The 24,405-nt window shown below is 42.8% G+C and overlaps 1 protein-coding gene across 2 annotated transcripts in view; it reads right to left on the bottom strand.

Moving 5' to 3' along the window:
• Positions 1–23,917, bottom strand: part of wnt7bb (wingless-type MMTV integration site family, member 7Bb) — a 41,392-nt gene extending 17,475 nt beyond the window's left edge. The window contains exons 1-2 of one of the 2 annotated variants that reach the window (XM_033635984.2): positions 23,266–23,917; positions 15,660–15,886 (exon numbers count right to left, since the gene is read on the bottom strand). In XM_033635984.2, the coding sequence (XP_033491875.1) occupies positions 15,660–15,886; positions 23,266–23,336 (298 nt within the window). In that variant the 5' untranslated portion in view covers positions 23,337–23,917. Of the gene's footprint in view, positions 1–15,659; positions 15,887–20,842; positions 21,316–23,265 lie in introns of those variants that run through there. The other variant, XM_033635983.2, reaches the window with a different exon arrangement.
• Positions 23,918–24,405: the final 488 nt, after the last annotated feature.

The raw sequence follows: 24,405 nt of genomic DNA, 5'->3' as shown, positions 1-24,405 counted from the left end.
ATCCTCTTCCACCTACCAGTGTCTCTCTGCCTCAAACCCACTAACTCTCGCTCAGTCTGAGCTCTCACCTTAGTGGGCCAGTAGCGGTGTGATTGTTGGCACATGTAAATGTCCAGTGGCGGCCCTGCGTGTAGAGAATACAGTGATCGGCCTGGGATTGTGTGGAACAAAGCGCACTGTGAGATTACAGTTGATCCTCTCGCATCCTGTTTCCTCCTGCGTCTAGCGGCACTGGCAGACACAGACAGACGCAGATCCCACCGATAACACAGCGCCGCGGGGAGGGGAGGGGCGAATGACACACACATGCACACACACACACACACAGGGGCCTGAGGGCCAGGGCCCAGAACGACCCCAGGCCACGTCAGCAGACAGACAGTGGGTGGGCAGGAGAGAGAGAGGGGTGAGGGAAAGGAGAGGAGAGGGACCCCAGTTCCCGACACACCCACACAGTCTGAGACAGAGACAGAGCTGATGAATGAACAAGGGGCCTGGCGATGATAGCGCTGTTTGGTCGCGTAGGATGAGAGGCCCCACCCTAGATACAGACACATGTTGTGGGCAGGGGATGTGAGACGAGAAATTGGGAGAAAAAGAGTAAGAGATGACCTTTACCGAGCCTGATGACCACGGCCCACACACTGTAGAACAACACCACATCAGACTCCCCTATCTGATAAAAGTCAAGGGAAACATCCTACACATTCGGACACACACACACACGTACAGTATATATATATATGACTGCTCTGTTTTCTCTGGACTCACGTAGAGAGGGGCTGAGAGGATTACGGCTACCCACATGATGATGGGCTGAAAAATAGGCCTTTTATCCACCACCGTTCCACCATAACACAATGCACGCATCATTTCCACGCTGTTATCCGCATAGCATCAAGTACTCGACTGCCTGGGAGTGAATGTGCAGTTTTGCTGGTACAGCAGAGATATTTGATCTTTGTGCGATAGCAGCTTCGATCCTTTTATGACGATGACAAATATTCTTTATCTGTATGGGATAACAGAATTAGCTGAATGATTTCAGATCTGAGTCGATAACCACAATTTGTCCGAAGGGTGCACAACCAACAAGAAACTAATCCCACAAAGGGAAAAAGCTCGGCGGCAGTGAGATGATTGATGGTATTTTGGGAGAGTTCACCAGTGTCAAAGTACCCAATTGTGTGCTCTTGAAAAACCCCCAGTTATGAAGAATGAGTTTTTGACTGTCTTTATTACACTAGTCCTGGGTATAACACTTGTAGCCAAAGTGCACTAAGCTCATATGTCAACCAGGGCAACGTTGTAGTTTTTTCAAGGAAGAATGTAACTGTGGAGCCTCTCTCTTTAACGATGATCGCCTTCAAAATACAAGAAAAAATCTGTCGAGTTTATTTTTTTTTTTCTTTTTAAATCAGGAGGAAGCATTGGGTCGACAATGTAGGTGGCTACAGTTACTGTATACGACTGACTCATATGCTTTCAAGGAAAGAATGTTTATCCTGTAGTTGATATTTAACTTGAACGTCTGTTTTTAGAATGGCGTCACATGATTTAAAAGGAGTTTGTTGAAAGAGTTCAGCTGGTCGAAATTAATATTTCAACTTGCATTTCCTTTTACTTTGTCAAAACGAGGAAACAAAGCAGGAATGGAACCACATGGTCATTTGAATAGATTTTCTCGTCCGTTCATTATTAGCCTTAGGTTGGACTGTGATGTTGTACTTGCATTCTGCGGGGATATGATTTCACCACAAATGACCATCAACTGATTCCGAGAAGGGGAAGGAGCTCCGCCAATGCATTTATAATCTGCAAGTATTTTGTTGTCCTCAAACCAGGAGCTTGTAGTGCAGCATATGAGAGGAGAAATGCTGAGATATGTGGGGGGAAAAGCAAATGAATAGCTATTTTAAGCCTTGTGAGAATCGTAATGATTAACTACGGCTGCCTCTGTCATTTTTTTATATTCCACCTTCTTCTTCTTAGCGTGTCCACACATAAACTTTATGTTGTTCAGCCAGAGCTGGGCAGTCTTTTGTTGTGTCATCTTGTTCTGCAAAGTCTTCAGGTGTACATGACTACCCAGGTTACCCAACTTCTGCAGTGTTACCTTGCATCGCTTGGTTCCAGATCACAATCGGTCAACACATGTCCAGTCCACTCACCGTTAAGAGGTAGAGTTTCCAATAGTGTACAGATTATAGGAAACATGCTAGGTGAGACTGGTGAACCTTTAGTATCATGCTGTAATTCTTGAGCTAGGTTTACTCTCACCGTAGCGTCCCCACCATTAACTTCATCTTGTCTTTCACACCCAGTACAAAGGCTCTGAAAGTCACAGCGCTTGGTCATGCACCTCCGAGTTTCACAGATGCACGCAGAGGCCACCTAGTGTGCTGCGCATTTCAGTTCAACCTGGTTGCGTCAAAGGGAAAACTGGCCGAGCAAGTTCGCCTGTCAATACAAATCTATAACTCTTCATTGAGAGACCACAGGAAGAATCAAATGGCCTTAAATACTTGGAGAGAAACAGCCCACCACACTGGGGAGAGAAGAGGCTTTTTGCCGCAGGGTGTGAAAGAACATGAGAGATGCTGCTGGAGCTAAAAAATGGTCTCATGGAAAGAGTGGTGACCAACAGAAAACTGTGGTATAAAATAATTTTGACATGGAAGTACCGTAAAACTCGGAATATAAGTCGCACTGGCATATAAGTCGCAGTCTATTTTTTAAGGTCTCAAACAGGGAAAACAAGGTTTTATATTACTATTTGTTAATAAAAACGTTATACAAGTTATTCCTACACTGTTTCCCTTTATTTTTAATTTGAAACACATTCAAAACACAATAACCTCTTAAGCAGCTTTGGTTACTTTTCAGATTGCAATTTTCCAAACAACCTCTTCAGGAAATAAAATTACGGTATAACAACATCGGTCAGCTTTCAGTGAAAATGTAGTGTAAAAATAAATAAAATCCTATTGTCTGTCCTGTTTATTGCTTGGGCACTGTTATTTACGTGACAACACCTGAACATAACACACACAGACACACATTGGCTGTTTGTTTCTACCTCTCTCCTCGCTGGAAGTCTCGGACCTCCAGCCGCCCGCCTCCGCCTTGATTGAACGCTGAAAATAAAATAAAAGAGGGAGCCAGGTTTTTCCTATTTTATCTTATTTTGTTTTATTTCTCCCTCTCCTCTCCCTAGAAGCGTCGGACCTCCGGCCTCCCGCTCCCATCTCAAAACACGGAGGTCTCCCTCTCCGCAGCTGAGCACCCACGGCGCACGCCCGGCCTGTTAAATAGCCTGTAACCACTGTGTGACACAAACTCAGTGCTTTGGTTATAAATAATGTCGGGTTCGGTTCGGGTTCGGACAGAAATATGCTGCCCGTGCCGCACTCTAACACACACACACACAAACACAAGGAAAACCGGACATTATCCTCAGTTTATAAAAGACCCCCGGATGCCCCAGACGGGACGTGAAAAGTGGACATGTCTGGGCAAAAGAGGACGTTTGGTCAGCCTAACGTAGCGCCATCTTGTGGGTCAAATTACCTATGTCAGTATTTACCTTGGTCTATAGGTCGCACCGGTCTATAACCCGCACCCAACTTTTTAGATGAAAAAAAAGGGAAAAAAAGTGCGACTTATACACCAAGTTTTACGGTAAGCAAAAGTAATAATTACAGTGCACAAATGCAATGTTTGGAGGTATGTCTGCATTTACTACTGTCTCCGGGCAGCCTACTTTTCAGGTAACGTTCTTCTGGTAACACTCGTGGACTTCTTGCTAATCCACAGAATATTCTGTTTGCACACTCCCTCGTGTTTTGGAGTGTATCGCAACGAGCAACACATTAATCATGCCTCTGTGCATACTCTTAGCCTGCATGCCATCTGCTGAGGCCAGTGCCACAGTGTTTAATGCAAGTCAACGTATTCTCATTCAGCAGTATAATATCTAAGGAATTAGTGCCCTGATTACACGAATGACATTAAGTATGTAACTTTACATTAAGTACATAACATAAAGCTACGTAGGTTAGGTTTAGGAAAAGAAACATCAATCAATCAATCAATTTTATTTATAAAGCCCAATATCACAAATCACAATTTGCCTCACAGGGCTTTACAGCATACGACATGGCGACGACGGGCCTTTAAGTAACTCAAAGCTCACACAGTTCCGGTCTCCTGCAAATTTCTGCATTCTTGGACCCATCCACAACCCCAACCTGCCTCCTTACATGGACTGTAGGTTTTAATACTACTTCCTTCTTTACTCCTGTCACCACATTGGTCATGTGATTGCAGCCTTCCAGATCACTTGGGTTATACACGAATTACAGGCTCAAAGTATCGTATTGAAAGTAAACATTCAAACAGTGCACAAGAACAGGCTGTGCGAGAATAAGCAAAGCTTTACTGTGCTTACAGCTTCGGAAGTTGTTACAGTCTCCATAAAATTCTTCCACTTGATTCTATGTGAAAAATCATTGTGACTCATTTTTGCCTAAAGCTGCTGTGTGGCCACTGTCTTCTGTTATAACATTAGTTAAAGTGATCCAAAGAACTGTCTTCAGTAAGAGAACTGTTAAGGAAAATTTGATTGACACCACAATGATTCTCAAATGAGAGCCAAAGCCACCATCGATCTTTTAAATGTAAGAATGCAGGGTTATATCAACTATAACAATGTAAAAAAAAAACATGTTCTGTTGTAAAAACCCAAATCCTGTGTATCTATTGTCTCCGACACGCTGCATCCAAACATAAAAAAGACTCCGAAACCTTCAATCTTCAACAAATTTAGCTTTTTTAAGGGACATGGAATGTAAAACACTAAACCAAATCCAAAAACTTGTATCAACCACATCCTCTTTGCACTTATCCTCCTCCACTGTTTAAGCTGAGGATACAAAAACCAACCTCAGCCCTGAGTTATGTCTGGCTCTATCTGTCTGTAAGTGACCTTTCCCCTCCTCTGAGAGGGAGCTCTGCTCGGAGAAGTCCTGCATCTCCAGCTCCCGATCAAGTACGTGCCTGTCCGGGAGTTCTTTCCACACAAGTGGTTTTCAATGAACCTGCTGACTTAGACATCCTTTATCTGACTAGACGCTGGTTTGGCCCCTGCAGCCCTGCAGTCCTGGCAGGTGGATCGGCCGCTGCCTTCACCACACTCTAAACTTCCAAGGGGAGATGGGTGAACGAAGGAGGAGGGAGGGACCGATTGGCTGGGAGGTGATACTATAAAGAAGGGTGGGAAAATACAGACATGAACACACCTCTCTTCAGCCTAAGCCTTGGCATTTGATCATACTTGCATTTGTTTTGGGAACTACTCAGACAGACATTTCTTATCCGGTTCCCCTACTCTCATACTGAGTTTCTAGTTATGACGTACAGCTCATGGCAACAACTCAGTGCATGTCTGAGATAAATGACAGAGAGCGAAACAGAAAAAGAGAGTACACTGAAGAGAAAGCAGTGGGTAGAGAGGTATGATGTAGGTCACAGAGCAGAACTGCACCTTTTGTTTCAAGTAACATTAATGACACCACATCTTGACTGCAGCTCTAACTAAGCATGTCTTCTTTAAACAACAGCTAAATATGAACACTGATAAATAAAAATACACATCAGTATTCCCTCTGCAGCAAAAGGCTCACCTTCTCAAGTGTTGCATCTATTCTTGTGCAATGGGCCAGAGGCAGAATGATTGAACTTTTGTAATATTTCACTGCCGGCAACAACAAGAAACCTCTTTCAGATGAAAAGCATGAATCAGGACGGTGACAAACTGGCTGGAAAGTCAAACAGAGAGTAACCAGAGCAGGCCGTTTTATGACAAGGGGGCCAGTGTTGGCCTTTGATGCTGAGTGTAGCCGTTGAAAGGTGTCCATTTTCAAGCTCTAATCGCCGACATCAAGTGCATTGCAATTTGAACGGAGCTGTAAGGTGTTCATAAGCAGGTCTTTTAAGTGAAGGGCATCTCTATTACAGGCGGTCAACCAAAGGAATGTCTGATGGTAGATGAGCCTTTTTTTCAGTCAGGTCAAAACATAACATTAAAGCTGTAGTTTCATGTAAAATAACTTTTTTCATATTTTCTTAAAGTGTCACTATATTCACACAACACTAAATGAGGCAGATAATGTGTGAAAGCACCACCAGTGGGAAGTGTTTGGTGGACTCAGACTCTTATTTTACAGTTAAACAGTACACTAAAATATGTTTCTGACAACATCTGACAATTCAGTAACAGAGTCTTGATTCATATTTGATCAGCGCGGCCTAGTTTGACCATACACAAACACTTGCTAACATGACTGACAGCTGCGCATGGCTGGGTATCGTTTAAGAAAATTACAATATTGGGGTGCCCGGTGGCTTAGTGCTGTGTTAAAAACTGAGTAGCAGGTAGCACCTTGAATGGTAGCCTCAGCCAATGTGAATGTGTGTGTGAATGGGTGAATGTGACATGTAGTCTAAAAGCACTTTGAGTGGTCAGAACACTAGAAAGGTGCTATACAAGTGCAGGTCTATTTACCATATACGAAGGCAATATTCTTGCCACAGTGGCCGCGGGGTTGATTCCAGCCTGCGGCCCCTTGCTGCATGCCATCCCCCCTCTCTCTCTCCCCCTCTTCACACCTAGTGTGTCCTATCTAATAAAGGCAAAAAGCCAAAAAAGTAATCTTAAAAAAATATAACACCAGTACCCTTGATGTCAAACTGATACCAATAGAGTACCTTATTCGATATCCATCATGTGGAGTCAATGGAGTAGCGTTTAGTATAGCCATACTAAAAACGTTTTGGTGGCGAATCAGCACACTGAACCTCCATCTCTGTCAAATATGCCGCACTCGACTTCACCACACCACAGACAGTATGGGTTGTAGTTGCTGCTGCGGGAGTGTGAGCTCGGCACGGGAACAGTTGTGTGCTTGGCTGTACAAACACAGTCAAAGGACTTACTATTAGTATCACATGGCAAATTTTACACAATGGTTATAAATGGGTTTAATAAGTCGAGCCGTTGAGTGTCAGTTTCACAAACTGTCTGTAGAGGAGTGCTTCCAGGACTCAAAGTGTTTGCTTGAGGTGCTCTTTGGATGGGACAATCATATATAGCAAAACTCAGGAAACTCCAAGGCAAACCTGTTTGACTCCCTGATGAAGGCTTGTATGCTGAAACACGTCGGAGTTTTTAAAGGTTTATGATGACCAAGCCATAACAATAAAGGCTTTTTAATTTTTCCAAAGAGAGTGCCTTGGAGTTTCCTGAGTTTAGCGTTCAGTGTCAGTGTTTGATGTTAGACGCTGCTGCTGTGTTAGCTTGTGCTAACCAGGCAGACGATGAATTGCCCATCCTCCAAGGAGAACAGCTCCGGAGATGGCTACAACCAAAAGCTTGTTGGGACTGTTAAATGGCTCGGTGTTGGATGTTAGCCACAGCTGCTGTGTTAGCTTATGCTAACTGGACAGACGATGAACTAACCATTCGCTATGGATAGAGGCTCCGGTGACTTTAGCAACAGAAAGTTTGCTGATCCGCCAAGGAGTCGAGATGGTCTGGGATTAGACCCACAGCGCAACAAAGGATCAAATGCAGGTATCGTTCACCTTGAGATGTTTTGTTACTACTTGGTACTGGGTTATTTTGGTTGATACCTTAAAGGTAGTGAGTAACAATACCCAGCCCTACAGCTGCGTTAGAGACTCCTCAGCTCTGATTGGTTGTTGTCACTGCACCTCAGTTGATGTCTTGCAAATGCCGTTAAAAGCAGGAGGAAGAGGAGGAGGCACTATCTGCCTCATGAACACAGTGACAGTTTCAGCAAATATGACACAAAGTTATTTTCATTAAAGTTAATAACGACAGCTTTAAGGGAGGAAAAAACAAATATACAGTAATAGTGGAATTGATTATTAAAATCTGAATCACCACAGTGCAATACAATAAATGAAACAGGAAAATAAAGTGTGCTCATATTGTACTGTTTGTGTTTAAAAGTTGAGGTATGGGGCAAAGATCACTGGCTGGATCTAAGACACGTCAACTTATTATGTGAGATGTGTAACAGAAACCACATGGGGCTTTCGATGCACTTCACGCGTGGGTGAACACACTTAAATACGCATAATAAAACGGCATCAACAAATCACAGCCCGGGGATCAGTCTTGACAGAAATATTTAAAATAGAATGATTCATCCAGAAACCAGGCCAAGGATTATGATTGGAGGCTTGACCACGTTTGCCATTCTCATCCTGAACCCCCCCTCCTTTCCTCCTGACTCGCTGATGGATTTGTCTCTAATTTCATTATTACTTCTTAATAGACTGCAACAAGCCACTCAATAACACCCATTTCTGTTAGCACAGGATAATTCATTCCACATTTTTTACAGACTCCAAGTACCAACTCATGCCAGCACCATAGCAGGGCACAGGGAGAGGACTGCTACATCTGCTTTTGCAGAGGAAACAAAGACGGGCTTAAATTGCCAGTTTCAAATCTCACTGCGAGTTTATGGTGTTGTTCTCCAATTTGTCAGTTAGAGCATAATAAGGGAGCCAACGCTCTTTGCGAAACAGAGAAGCTGTTGAGGGATAGAGCTGCAACAAGATTGGGGATGCTTTCATTTTTCCATCAATCCATCTACCCTCAAGTCTTGTGTTCAGCAGAGTGTCAGGCAACAGGGAAGGTGCCAGCAGAAGCCATCTTCTGAACTGAATACACTTTTTCTGTTTACAGTAGGAGAGAGAAATAAATATCATATGACTGGTCTTTGAAACGGAATCACCTCTGCTGAATGGAGATATCTCAGACTCTGTAATGCTCAATAACCCAACTATTAATGTGCGTTCTCTTGGAAAGCGAATGTAATACCATGGAGAAGCTCCAGAACAGAAAGACTGCCTCCAAGAGCAGGCAGCACAGAGAGAATGCATTAGACTTGCGGTCGGCTGATCTTTAGTTCTTGAAAAAATGCCGACATCTCCTCCCTCCAGTCCAAAACTAAGACTGGATCACAGAGCGGGGGGAAAGGTTTAGTGTTCATAATTTGGGGGATTTGAATGAAAAACTTAAATGGGAGCGGAACGGGAATAGCTTTTCCCCTGTACTTGATTATGATGATGTGGGAATTTGCAGATTCGGAGAAGGGATTGGAACATTTTGTTGAAGGGGTGTATTCCATGATTTCATATGCCATGCTAAAGAATTCCATAATACATACAGACATGGTCAGAAAACATGGTAACATCTTCAATCGTCAGCAACAAACACTGGAAACTCGTCACCACCGGGAATGTCGTGTGCGAGCCGATGGCAGTTTGTCAATAAGGTGTTGGGAGAAAACGCTAAATCGCCCACTTTTGGCAGTGGAGCTCTGCAGTAGCTGTGGCTTCTGTGGTCTCCCACGATGACCTAGTGGGACACTGCTAAACTGAACGATCCCAACCAACAGCCTTCCCAGCTACAGCACTGGAGAGCCTTATCCCACTGCCTAAAGATGCAATACCCAATTACACACCTGTATCCAGCAGTGTTATAGCTTGGTTGAACTTCAGAACAGCCACAGAGTTTAACTTTGACAATTTTGTATCTCCATGCTAACAACATGAATAATTTTTGAATATACTGAGAGAAAAAGGCTTCAACATCAAGTAATGGTAGACTGTAAATTATTGGAACGCTCTAAATATGCTTTAAAGGCTACTAGAGCCATCATTTAAAGGGGAACACCACCTAAATTGAGAATTCCAATATGTTATTTCCATGACCTTGGATAGTTCAATCAATATTTGTCTCTCTCTCAAAGCTAGAAACCAGAGAACTCTCAATCTTGTGATGTCATAGGGTTCAAAGTCTGTAATGCTCTACAGACAATGAATGGGAACCTGATTTTATGGACCCACAGAATGTTTGTTTTCTTTTTTTTATACCCAAATAAGCTGTTTTCTATTGTAGAGTTCTCAGTTCTGAAACAGAAAATGTACCCATGTACTCAGAACATTCTCCAGGGTGCTCTCAGTGTCATCTATAACATATTTCCCAATTCATTGTCTATGGAGCAGCTCCAGATTTTACACCCTATGACATCACAAATTTGAGTTTTAGCACTCTAGTTTTTGGATTTGTGAGGGAGTTGTTCATTTTAACTATTATTTTTGGACTGTCTTAGGCCATATGAATAACATATATGAATTTTGAAAATGGGCGTAGCTCCCCTTTAAGGCACTGCACATAAAAAATCAGTATGTTACTGCACGATGATACAAATCAATCAAAACTAAGGTCGCAATATGTCACCATTGTTCTATTAATACTCAATCACTTTACCACTGCTGTGACACACACAAAAGAAACATAGTTAATATTATTAACTGGGCACATCAGTGGACACTGCCACTCTTCAGACAACTAGACTGCTTTCGGGGAATGCTTTAAAACAAGCTGGATTCACGGTAGATCATTGTAGAAAGTCAACTGGAATAGCTGCCACACTTCACCTGTCATTTCTGGTAAGCAAAGAGGATGACGGCTGATACAAAGCTGGTTTTATTTGTGTAACAAGTCTGTAAGACAGAAGTGCAACATATGTCTTGTACCCACAGCGCTCCTCTAAGCGCTGAGCGTAAGAGAAGCAACGTAACTCTCTCTTTCTGATGCTGTCTATCAGAGCTAGATCAAATGATTCATAATTGATTTGTTATTTGAAGACTAATTTTTATACAAGTAATATTCATACTTGTTTACGTAAACAATCTGATTGTATTTCCCATCTTTGCCGAGCAACAGTTTTGAGTCACAGGAATTAAAGGCCTGTCCCAAATATAGGCCTATTGATTTCAGTGTTTTAAGGAAATAATAGCCCGGGCTATTAATTGCAGTTTTACAATAGTATAAAAATATATGGTAATGATGTAGTGATCAAGAGTTTTGTGATTAGCTCCCTCAAAATATACTGTCAAATCCTACAGCATATGGTGGTTGTAGTCAATCATCAGATCAGTGATCAGTTTTCACTACTTTAAAGGTCCAGTGTGTAGGATTTGGTGGCATCTAGCAGTGAGCTTGCAGAATAAACTTTTCCTGTGTGCCAAGCGTGTACGGTGACTGATGCAAAAATGCAAATGGCCCTATCTAGAGCCAGTGTTTGATTTGTTTGCTCTGGGCTACTGTAAAACAACATGGCCACTCTGTTAAAAAGGACTCAATCTGTATAAAGAGCTCATTCTAAGGTAACAAAAACACAATGATTCTTAATTGTAGGTGATTATAAATTAATGAAAGTTATAAATATTATATACCAGTTCTGCCAATACATGCCCCTAAATCCTCCACACGGGACCTTTAAATGTGTAACATCTATTAACACAGCTCATGGATCAGGTAGCATTAAGATACCTGTGCAAGCTGAAAAGAAGCCATGAAGACATTTGTCATATTTCATGCTTCCACAATGACACAATGCCCAGAATTTCTCAACTCACTTCAGCTCAATTCAATACAACTTTATTTTCTGTGCAGCTAATGTTCTAGTCAGTGAGTGAATTTATTGTTCATCTCTGAACCTTTGGCTTGCTGTTTTGACCGCACTTCATCAAAAACACATTTTTTAAACAATAATATTTGTGTGTGAATGGGTGTGCGTTCTTGTTTCGAGCTGTCACTTGCCAGTGCATTTATGGACAGGAATAATTCATCAAAATGTAAAACATGTACTTGAACTCTTGATTTGTACAGTTACTGATGCTTTTATCACAACAGATTTTTTTGATTTTGCAACAAAACTTGAACCTCTGTAGGACTGTCACATCACCATCACAGAGCCAGTGCACGAGCCTCTGTTTGGACAGTTTACGGACAAAGAGCTGCTTTGTGCACCTCAGTGCAGCCATGGGTTCGACATAATATGCCAACACTGTCAAGAGGCACAAACAATGTGACTTATCCTCGTTTTCACCCCCGTGGAGTAGAGTAATGAATATATTCACTTGAAGGAGAGGAAGAACCCCTGTTTTTACAAACTATTAACAACAGAGCTACTGTGTGATATTACAGTGTGCCAATGACACATGGATGATGCTGTAGAACCTGCGTTCGCGGTGGTGATCAAGTACGAGAAAAATAGTCTTTTGTTCACAAAACCCCCAAATCAATATTTTTGTAAATCTGTCATGGGAACCAACCCCGAGCGAAATCAAGTTCCACACTGGCCTTTAAGAAGACGTCATCGTTGGAATACTTTATAGAGAAGGCCACCAAGTCCCATCATTATCGGACAATCATGGCAGGCCCAGTAGTCATCACTCTCCCACCAGAACTGGACACCAACAGTCATGTGCTCAGCGCGGGCGCATTAAGCATTTATTTGTGCAGATCCACTATGGAAACCAAACATGAAGAGTCAAAGCGAGCATTAAATTCAGATGACGCCACCATGGTGCATCACTGATGAAAAGTGAAAGAGCCCTTGTACTGTGGAGCTGAATGGGCTCAACCTGATTGAGCACACACATGTAACTTTGCATCAAATACACAGAGACAGTGCTTACACATTCCCATTAAAGAACAAGAACTAGAATTGCTAAATGTAGATTTTTATCCTATGGAGTGCTTTAGGTAAACATTATAATACGTAAAAACACGAACATGAATCTCATAAAAATACAGAGTAGACACACAGATGCTTCTGATGAACCAGTGCCTAATATCATTCTTACATCTCTACGCCCTTCAAAGGGGCATAAAAGAAGAGAGCAACAGAGCAAAAGGAGGAGGAAAGGGGATGTTGAGTGTTGAGGAAAACAACATGAGCTCCATTACAAAAGAAAGCGCCACATTCACAACAAAGAAAAAATGCTTTTGGAGAGGGAGCTGGAGCTAATTCAGCTACTCCTTAAGAGGAGTGATTGTTAACAGAGCCACTGGATTAAATGCACAGCCCAACCGCAACGTAATGGCAACAAAGCATCTTCTAAATGAAAGGAAATATATAAAAGTCCCTGTAAAACAAAAGCGATGCAAAAGAAGTCTGCGGAGAGCCAAGTCTCTCAAACAAAAGCATCGTAAATGTAAATGTTTGTCTGCTTAAGGTCTTTTTCTGCATGTATGTGCACAGCCAGGCATGGACACAACCAATTTAGCCCGATTAACAACAGATGTGTCCATCTATTTTGGTTCGACAAGCGCTCTCTGCAATAACACCATTAGTTGTCTCCTCATTTGCGATATCATTTTTCAACCATACGTTTTCCCCATTAGGGCTTCAGTGCCTTTCGGTAGCTTTTCCATAACTCTGGCATAGCCAGCAACAGTCGGCATGCTGCTAACCAACAGTCTCATTGCAGAACTTACATCAACAGAAACCAGAGCGCGCTGGAGAAATACAACATTGTCAATTGAGAGGAGGACAACTAAGATGGGCTGGAATCAGCAGTATATGAAGTCCTCTTGAGCAATGCCAACGCCAATGGTTATACAATAGAGAGTCAAAGAGGCTGTGTGTTGCTGGTTTGAGTTTTGACTGTGTGATGTGTGCAGCTTGGGTTTGGCTTGTGAAGAGCCATATTTCATGGGGCTCAGAGGGTCGGGGGTTGGTACCACATTTTTGATACTCCTCTTGTACTGTTGCTTAAAACTGAGACAATAGGATGGCTTGAAACACGCATTACGTAACTTCTGTTCCCTCCTCAAGAGGAATGTCACTGGTTTTATCACAGCCGACTTCATTATCATTACCAAATGACAATGAGCGATCACAGGCAGCTAAATCCATTTTGATGTTGCAGTGTTCAATTATTCATTTAATGATCCGCTGTGAACAACACGCACATGTGTACATCTATCATTAATAATATTCCTTATTCTCAAGCAAACGCCTTTTCCTTCACACAGAATTAATCAGCTTCAAAATGACAAAAACATGATTCTGTGCTGCACAACAGTGTCTCATATAGCGTCATATGCTGGTGTTGGATTATTCCACTAAAGCAGTATTTTTCCTCAAATAAAATCCAAGGTGTCTTTTTCACGGCTGCAACATTTAATCTAAAATCTTGTACTTCATTTTAGATTAATGTAACTGTAACGCAGGGTGACATTTTCAGGAGTCCTGGAAAAATGTAGGACACAGTTCAGAGTTCACTGCATGTTGATTGTTTTTTGGCATTTTGGTTGACTGCAATTTGTCTGAGTCAGTGAGACAGAATATCAATCAAGATGGGTCCTGTATTAAAGGAGCTGTATGCGACATTCAGAGCATATCTGTGATTCAGAGTCTGAGGGGGGACTGCCTATGGCAAAGCTGGCAGCTAGCAGCTAACTGCTAACAGCATGAACAGTTCTAACTCAGGCATGGTTCATACATTTTCCTAAGAAAAGTAATGCACCAAAATTCTTCATATTCTACATAATCATGAGCCAGTTATTCGTGTATAATCCATGTATTTATAAGGCTTTGATCACATGACCAATGAGCTGACAGTAGTAAAGAATAAAGAAGGGAGAGATCCAGTCAGGAGGCAGGTTGGGGTGGTGGATGGGTCACAAAACACAGGACTTCCAGGAGACAGGTGTTCAGAACCATGTGAACTTTTAGTGAACTTTGAGATACGTCGTCACCATGTTTCTCTTCCTAAACCTGACCAAAGTAACTTTACATGCCTTAACACAACCTCTCCAAGTTTACATTAAGAATGTAGCTTAATTCTTGGGGCACTAATTTGTAGGATATTGTGCAAACCATTGTACGAGGATACCTTAGCTAACAACAGCAGCAGTGCTGACAGAGCTAACGGTGTTAGCCTGCGGGGACCCAGACAGTCGGTGTTATGCTTCCACAACAACACCATTCCACCACCATACCACTAGTAACCACCGTAGGAGTGCAGTGCAGAGCGACAGCAATAAGCTAACCAGTGGGATACACACTCAGGGACTCATAAGCGCTAACATGCACATGCTGCCAGACCAGCTACCACAACAAAGAACAGAGAAGCTCGTATTTTAACACACACACAGAGGAAGCATGACTTCATTCTCTGCTCAGGATGCCTTTACTCCACCATATCTTTACATAGCAAATAGCTGTTTGTTCTGAATGACATATACAGCAGCTTAAATGCCTACTTTTGTGACAATTTCTTGTGACAAAATCTGAAGATCTTTAAGTTTATTTTGTGCTATTCCTCAATAGAGGTGTGTTTAATTAAATTGTCACAACTTGATTAACACACAGAAACAGGGCCTCAACGTTTGCACTCCTGGCGGATAAACCCAGCCATGTCCAAGAGTTTGAAGCGAAGCTCTGCTTCATAATATGCCATGATCTAGAGAGTCCTGCAGGGTCAAAGAACTTAACTCTAAATCAAAGAATAAACTCAAAACCACCTGTAGAGTGTACATAAACCTAAATTCAATCTGTTCCGATGAAAAAAAAAAAAAACAGTTTGACACTTAGACACACAAAACTTGCAATTTTGCAAAACAAAATATCCTCACACCAACCACCAAAGCTCCAAAAGGTTCTCACAAGGTCAGCCATATAGGAACACACACACACACACACATATGCTCACAAGCACACACTGTGCCCTTTCCCTTTCGTGATAGAACCCAGACTGACCTACTCGCAGCTCCTGACCGAAGACTGTCCTTTCTCCCAGCGCCGAACAGTTCCAGCGTCCATATCGGAACTGGTACTGACACTCATTGATGCCCATCTGGGCGCCTTCGCCCACAACAATGATGGCGTCCGGGCGGCTCTGGCAGATGGCCCGCTGGCGAGGTGCCAGCCCGGGAATCTTGTTGCAGATGATGTTGGCACCCAGAGCCACCACCGAGGACAGGGCCCTGCCAAGGTAAGAGAAACACACCACCACGCGCGCACACACGCATCCATATGCACCCATCAATGCACACACAGACACGCACACACATAGACTCAGTTAGAACTTGGTCAGACTGACTCATTTATGTGAGACTGTCCAGGACAGGATTCAATTCAACCAGTGATTGATGCACGTTCCGTAGTGAAGTGAAAGCTGCACTGCATGAAAGTATTGCTCTTTAATGGATTAGAGGTAAATCAAAAACCTGAAAACTTAATCCAACATAAAACATAAAAAAAGCAGACAGGGAAACTTGCTAAACGCACAGAGACAGAAAACAAGATGCTTATTTGACTACTGACAACGCCATTCCACATTGGTTTGGATGGTGGTAGTTTGAGTAATGAGTTGAGGTTTCTGTACTAATTGTAAGGTAACATAGTGGCGTGAATAGGTGCCAGACTTATGCAAATACAGTGTATACACTTGCTCAGGGTCTTGTGATGGAGATGTGGGGTTCAAATTTTAAACAAATGTCATGCAAAATATTATTCTTTATGATTTGTGTGATTATGTTTGAAAGTTATTCAGAGTGTAAAGTGTCGCCTCTAAATTTCATGAGCGAGTCCTTCAGCTTTAGCCACATCCTAAGATTGGTTTGCATGGAAAATATGTAAGGTTTTCAACACGAGTTGCTCTAATTTGCAGTGAATCAATGTGCTGTATAGCAGACGACACACGTCTCTTGTAGCTCTCTCCTCAGGGAAACGTCATTATCTGATCACTCGGTGTGATAATATCGGAACATGTGTTAAAGATGGCTTTGCAACCACTGAGAAAGCCAAAACAGATTACAGCTAAACAAAGCGCCGACTCTGTTTATAGCCCTCGAAACCATGTAGATACATACTTTTCAAATATGTCAGCGACAGGGAGCCACAGGGAGCCATAAACGGGCGCGGAGGCAAACGCCGGCTTTGAAGTATGACGTCGACCTCCGAGGGCTTCACCACAAACGGGGCAAACTAACGCAGGCAAGTTGTGTGTCAGCGAAAAAGCGACGGCAGCGTGAGAGGAGCAAAAAGGAGGAACGGATTGGGGTGGGGGGGGACAGTGAGGACAGACAGTGATTTCTGTTGAGTCTAGTTCACAGTGATCTTGGTAGGAGACCCCCTGACTAAGAACGAAGATATGAGCGTTGATGAGAAATCGCCCTGGTACAATCATGCTCACTTTCCGCTGGTTGTCCACAAAGGCAGAAAAACACAAATCTCAATTTCAAACACATAAAGTTAAAATAAATCCTAAGTGCAGCGAGGCGAGTATCTGTTACCAGACTGAGCACTGCGCACATTCTCCTGGTCCTCTCAGTGCAGTCAGGGGAACGCACAGCAGTATATAAAAGGGGAAGGGTGCCATTGTGTATACTGTTGATTTTCCAAGCCATGCTCTAAAAGTTACCACAAAGCTAACTGAACTAAGATTGTTTTAATTCAGTTGAACATGCCAAGATATGTGTTTCTGGAAAAAAAAAAAAACGGATAGCTCTAGAAGCAAGATGTTAACGAGACAAAGAGCATCACTACAGAGTCAACTGAAACCGTCACTTCCAAAATCTGAAACTCAAAATGAAAACCAGAAGTTCATCAGGTGCATTCAGTGTCCGCAGTAAACACTCAGGCCTGCTGCTGCTTTCAAACCCTCTCTCTCTCTGCTGTTAAACAAGTTTGAACTCCTCTGACCCTCTGTGACCCTCTGCTGTATATGCGGTCGTTCATGGCAACAATGACATGTCGTCCATACAAACCAAAAGGTCAGGCTCATTAAGACAAGTAATGTGCAACTGGAGAAATTCACTGTCCTGCATAATGAACGTTGCGGGTGAATGCAGCTGGTTTGTTTATGTAAATCCAAAGGCAGTAAAATAAATCTGAGTCTTTTATATCTCTGATTTTTCAGGCTAACACAACAACATGTTGATGTTTTCAAGTCTGGCAAACAGAAACTCCTATTAACTACCCCCCCCCCCCCCCCCCCCCTCGTCTGTTTCTCATGTCATTCACCTGCTAATTCACAGAATCACAGTCTACCACGGGCAACCCAAAACCATCAGACAACACCAAACAGAGAATTCCACAGCTAAGCTTTTAAATCCCTGAAATCATCAAAGTGCACAAATGCGATTCTGTTTGCTTAGCGTATACTCTGTGTGTGTATGCCAGCGGCTTGGGGACAGCTCACCCACGGTCACAGATCCACCGTCAGATAGGCCACCAGCAGAAAGTCATGTATCTAATGTATTAATCAATGAGAAGTGTGTTGTGTTTGATCGATCACTGGTGTCATTCGTCCAGCTTTGAGAGAGAGAAGTTTTTGTTAATTACGAAGCAACAGGTGGCATGAATCTTTAAATAAAGCTCTGATATTTAGAGGCCATATTAGTGTTACATCCAAGGGTGTAAGTTTTGTTCCAAGACTCAGAGGGACACATATGAAACAGGTGGTTTGGGGTTAGGAATTTTTGAGCATCAAACACTTAATTTCCTGCCTTCTGGTGAATTGTTCTGCGCCAATTTACCGTGGAAATATCTCTAATTTGTCAAAATAAAAGTCCTCTGGTATTTTATATTTTTATTGAGAGGGACAAATGCACATGCTCTTAATATGGAGAGGGACATGTCCCCGGCATCCCTCCCACCCCCTGAAATCTATGCCTGTGGTTATACAGTATGTTCTTTCAAAATTTGATACTGTTGGATTGATTCAACAGCTCTGACACATATCCTTATCCCTAATAATTCTACCTTGTTTTTGACTGTCTGTGTGACATTAAACACAAAATCTGTGATGCGACTGAAAGAAAAACACATCACACAAAACATCCAACATCTAAATGTCAGAGAAACAGAGGCCCCGGCCAGTTGGACCAGACAATAAATGAATTTCTTTGGTAGAAACATGACTGAAAAAAGCTCACAGACTCCATCACAGGGTAGTTTGGCCTTAAGAGAGTCTAAAGAGAGTCTACGTCACTGCATACAGCGTGCTCACAGCCACCTACTTCATCAAATGGAACACTTTGAACCTTACTGACACACTATTAAGCTCCCAGGCATGCATCTTCCACCGAGGAATGCACTCACAAAAATGCCTGAGACACAACTTAACTAAGTCAAGTGAATAAATGTTGTTCTTTTTCCAAGAGAGGGGAATTAAACTTATTTTAGTGCTGAATATGATTTTTATATTTTGCTGCTCATTCACAAACATAGGTGTAAATTTCAGGGGGGACGCAGGGGACATGTTCCCCTCAATATTTAGAGGAACATGTGCATTTGTCCACTCCTATAAAAACATACAAGTAGCAGAGGGCTATTATTTTGACAAAATTAAAGACATTTACACTGTAAACTGATGCAGAAAAGTGACAAAGTTGTGCATTTAAATTCACCAGAATGCAGGATATTAAGTGTTTGATGCTCAGAATTTTCTGGTGGACTACCCACAACCCCTTGTTTCATATGTGTCAACCCCATGTTGAAATAAAATCAACATCCTTGTCTACAAATAAAAGAGCTTGAGATGAATTCGTAATAAAATCCTGTTTACGTCTGTTTTAAACTATACCTGCAGTCACACACTGGTTAGGCCGGTGTGCTATTAACACAACAGGGTGAAAACGGTCAGATTATTGTCATTGGAACATTGAGTGTGAAATTCCTGATATCAGAGTGTGAGGTGTGCAACAGCCCAAACGCTCTACATGCTCAGATCCTCCCGCTGAAGGCTCATTTGCCACCCACAGCTCTACAAATTTTACAGTTTAACAAGCCATAACATTAGCTGTGTAGCTCTGAGGAAGGTGCACTGCATTACTCTGACTCCATATAGAAATGTTTCCCCTCCAAAACCTATTTTGTGGTTAATGCTCATTAGAAAACATACTTCAGTAATCCAAACAAACAATGGTATGTAGTTTTAATGCGCAAGCCATTCCTATACTTAGTAGTGTAGCCCACTTTTAACAGAAAACCAAAAACCACATCTATTTCAGCATCAGGTTTGGGGTCTCCGGGCAGCAGAGGAAGGAGCGAGGCAGCATGGGTGAGTAATTATTTTGGAAGCTTTAAGAAAGCCAGTGTTCTCCTGCTAGAGTAATTCTCGTTTAATTCAAAGCCGCAGCGCATTACAGTGTCAATCACGTGCATGTTGCAGGCACATACTCTCAGATGTGGCTTCAAAACGATAACATCGAAATACTGAGAATTAACCAGAGATGAGGTCATGCTCGGAGATGATCTTTCACACGCTCTGACAGGTTAACGGTGCCTGCGTGCGTAAAAAGTGTCCATATTGTGTTAAAACCTCGTCACGGGGGCAAAGAAAAGACAGAATCTCAGCATCCAATTGTCTTGAACATCTCTGCCACTCTGTGGCCAAAATGAATCCATGTAGCAGTTGTACCAAAAAATGTTTTCTGATCTTGCTAAATATTTGCAACATACAAACCATGACTGCTTACTCAACAAGACGTGCTCGTCCGCCTGCACACGGCACATTAGCGCGTTCAGGTTTTCACCTAATTAGTTTATTCCCACGTGGATCATTTTCCCGGCGATGTTTCCCCGCTGCTGAATATTCTCTACGGGGAATTTACGCGTGTGTAACATTAGGAAGTGTGTGAAAATATCCAAGAATTAAATCACATTTACTGCTTAAGTTGCACTTTTGCTACGCCTGCTCCCTGCGCCGTTACACTTTGATGACACTGTATAAACAAGTTAAAATGAATCTCCACTCTGCAGACGCGGGCAAGTAAAGAAATTCATGTCAGAACCGGCATTTAATGATTAGGAAAAAGGAAATATAGCCCGCTGTCCGGTAGGAAAAGCAAACCCGTGCGTCTTTGTGTTGCTGAGGATGAGCGCGCGCTCTCTCTCAAGTTAATTAAGGACCCCGTTAATTGGCTCAAACTTACAGGTAGCTGCCACTCGTCAGGATCAGGAAGATCTGTGGATAATAGACTGACAGCAGTACACTGCGCGACGAGAAGATGATCATGATGACATTGAGCAAATGGCCACGTTCGGACTGAGTGAGACGACGCGGAGAGGATGAAAAAAAAGAACTCCCTTAATTCCCGGTTTTAAGTCCCTTTCGCACAAAATCAAAAAAGAAGAGAGGTGCTGTGCGTCTCCTTGTCTTTGGTGCGGTGGCTCTACGCAGCTCCAAGCTCCCAGGGCCGTGTGTGCGCTGAGATTGGCTCTGTCATCTCTCAGCGGCGGAGGCTGTTACACAGTACTGTGGGTTCCCGAGCCGGAATGATGATGGTTTTAGGGATTTTGCATGGCAGAAAAGTGCCTCTCTCCACTCTCATGAGAGTCGTGCCTGCCATTGGGCAGGAAGAGACACTGCTATCCGCCCACTTTGCCACAACGGGACAATAGGGTGACACTGATCCGATCCCCGTTGGACGTTCGGGAGGTTTCATTCATCATCACACCCCCACCCCACACACACACACACACACACACACACACACACACACTCCACCATCCCACCCCACCATCCAGCCAAAAAAATAAACAAACATAGAAGCTGGCTGCTTGAGCCTCACACCATCATCACAGCTCCAAAAAAAAATCAGCACATTTCTTTGGCAGGATGTGTCACTCCGAATCAACAAGTTGGTGTCACATTAACAATAAAGTCCTTATAATATAATCTCAAAACTCCTGTATGAGCGTGAGCTTGAATGTGAGCTCGTGATCCTGCTGAAAAGACATTTCCTCACCTCCTATGACATTCCTATAACAGAGTTATAATATTCTTGGGACCTACACAGCGTCATGTCCTCTTGTAACAACTTTTCCTACAATATTTCCTTAGAAACATGAAATAAAGCATATTTGCGGTGCTCGGATATGAGTTTCAGGGACCTTATTATTTCCTGTGGTAACACTATAATATTCCTATAGGCGTCTATAATATTCGTCTCTGTCTGCCTGTCTGGTGCGCTCTGATGGCCCTAAATATTCTGCCGCGGTTATTTGTATAATCCTCTCATCAGATTGTAAAGGTGGGAGTATAAAAAACAGCACTCCTCTTGCTCAGATTGGATCTGAGCAGAGAAATAAAATACTGGTGGAGATTTGGACGCAGAGCTGAGTGAGCGGAGAGGCTTTTATCGCCTCAGCGTTGTGACTCTCACTCAACACCTGCAGGCTCCGGCTATTGTAAATGAAGAGGGTACCATGAAAGATTTAGCCGGAGTAGAAAAAAGAAAAGGATGGAAGGAATGAGCTAACTACTCGGGCTCAGTAAACACGGAGATGGGTGACTTTCCCTCCACACAGAGTGGAGCTACTGTCATGTGATATGAGCATCTGTGGAACTTGAAGTCATTTACACGCTTCACTCCACAGGAGGTTCTCACAGGGAGGGCTGACACTTTTCTTGTTTGGCTCGGTGTAGCTGCAGAAAACACTATAAAATAAGTACATGAGCATTAACGCTGCATGCACTTAATAACTTCTAATTATGTCATGCGCAATTGGTCACAGTCACTACACAAATCAAATATGATTGCACACAAAGCGTCGCCTACATATATTAAAGAATAATCTGTAATAGTGTTGGAGAAATTAGGAGGAAGTTATATTAATTTAGTAGGTTTACCTCCACTGCATTTAAGTTATGCATTGTTGCATACCTGTTTAACTTTAGGCCCCTAAGGCAAGTTAGTTTTCGTTTCAGGGAGGCCACCGTCAAAATAAGAGCTGTTTTTATTTCAGCATTCCATAAGTAGAGAAACATTAATCGCCACATGAGTTAATTCGTCATAATGTGTGTGTGCTAATGTGATCATGCTGCTGTGTTATAGGGCCGCAGAGTAAGAATGGATAAGTCCCTCTGTGTTTATGCATCAAGGTGAGGTATTGCAAAACAGGTAAAAACTCCGTCTGGCCGATGGAATGTGGAAATACAACTCAGCCTGCCGCTATTAATGAAGGTATGCAGGGGTGAGCTGGATCTGGAGCAATGACAGCGGCTCAAATTATCTTGTGCGACAATTGGAGCAGGAGTCTCACGAGGCGAAGTAAACAGCTCTTTGATAGTGAATACGAATCGATCGTATTGCCTGTTGGCATGAGACCTGATCTGCCACTTTTACGCACGACACATTCCCCAGGTGCAGCCGTTTGGATGTAATGCTTAAATTTTTTTTTTTTTTTTTTCAAACACAGCTGCTCTAAACATATTTTTTTAACATGAGTGTGAGGTCAGAGGGCAGCTTTCCTGTAAAGAGTTTAATAGTCAAGAGTGTCGCAATTTGATTTTCACGTTTGCGCATGTGAAGGAAAGAGTCTACGCATGTAACCACAGGTAATGAAAACTCACCCAAGTCTGAGGTATATGATGCCAAAACACAGGAACACGTAGAGACTCCGCTTTCGGAGGGGTTTGTGCATGATCGTTGCCACTTTGTCCAGAGGCCATGCACTGTAACATAAAGTGGTCAGGCTTTTCCGTTCACATTGGCAGGTTTCCTAACCCTTCCAGATGCACGTATACCGCCTCTTTTCCGCGACGTGAAGCTGAAGTGCCTTTGAAATCTTCGACCGTGTGAAATCCATGGTCCTGCAGTACAGGTGAGATGCTGATGACGACCTGAAAGGTGGCTAAGAACTCCAAAATGAAACTTGAGAGAGGGTCGGACTTGAAAGGTGAATGAGTTCTTGGAGGAAGTGCCTCCTATTCGTCCTTACATTCACCCTACAGTCTAATTAACGATTCCCATTTGCTGCGCCATGCAGGTAGAAAAAAAAATAGGTGCACTTACTGCCCTGCCAACCCTGTGGATTGTGTTTTGTTTGCACATCGCTCGCTGTTTCTATTCTCTGCAGACATCTTAAACTCAGCCCACGTTACTAACTTGCAACAGCCAGGTATTCTAATACAGGTAACAAAAGGGCTCCACGCCTCCTCCTCCTCCTCCAGCATGGATATGCAGGGAATGGGACGGGCTTCCAGTCCGAGCTCAACACGTGTAGTTGTTGTACAGAAAACTAAAAGGGACGAAGTGAAATGGCCTTTTATAGGCCTGTGGCCCAGGCAAGGCTGGTGCTTGTTGCTTGCAACACTGGGCAATGCCCCACCAGCGCGGGCTCCCCGGATGGGCTCCACCACAACAGTAAGCCCCATAAAGTCAAACAGACGAGAAATGGCTTTCCAGCTGCATGAATAAAAAGTCCTATTGCATGACTAATAATGACTAATAATAATGAACTGGCGTCATGATAAATATGTTGCAGTGAGGTTCTGTCAGTCACTTTGATTAACAGTGCAATGCATGAACAAAACAACATAAACAAAACAGCAATATTCCCATTAGTTGGGCTTGAGTCAGACTGATGAGAATTTTGAGCAGATGTTCAGAATACAGTCAACTCCTCTGGGAGCTATGATTTGACTAAGAAGACTCCCTCTGGTGGCAACAAGACACTGCTGAACGGATCTGGTTAAACACAGTGAAAAATT

This window comes from Epinephelus lanceolatus, chromosome 5 (assembly GCF_041903045.1).
Source record: "Epinephelus lanceolatus isolate andai-2023 chromosome 5, ASM4190304v1, whole genome shotgun sequence".
Taxonomy (NCBI): domain Eukaryota; kingdom Metazoa; phylum Chordata; class Actinopteri; order Perciformes; family Serranidae; genus Epinephelus; species Epinephelus lanceolatus.
Note: the sequence above shows the minus strand (reverse complement) of the source record. Positions and strands in the feature narration are given on the sequence as shown.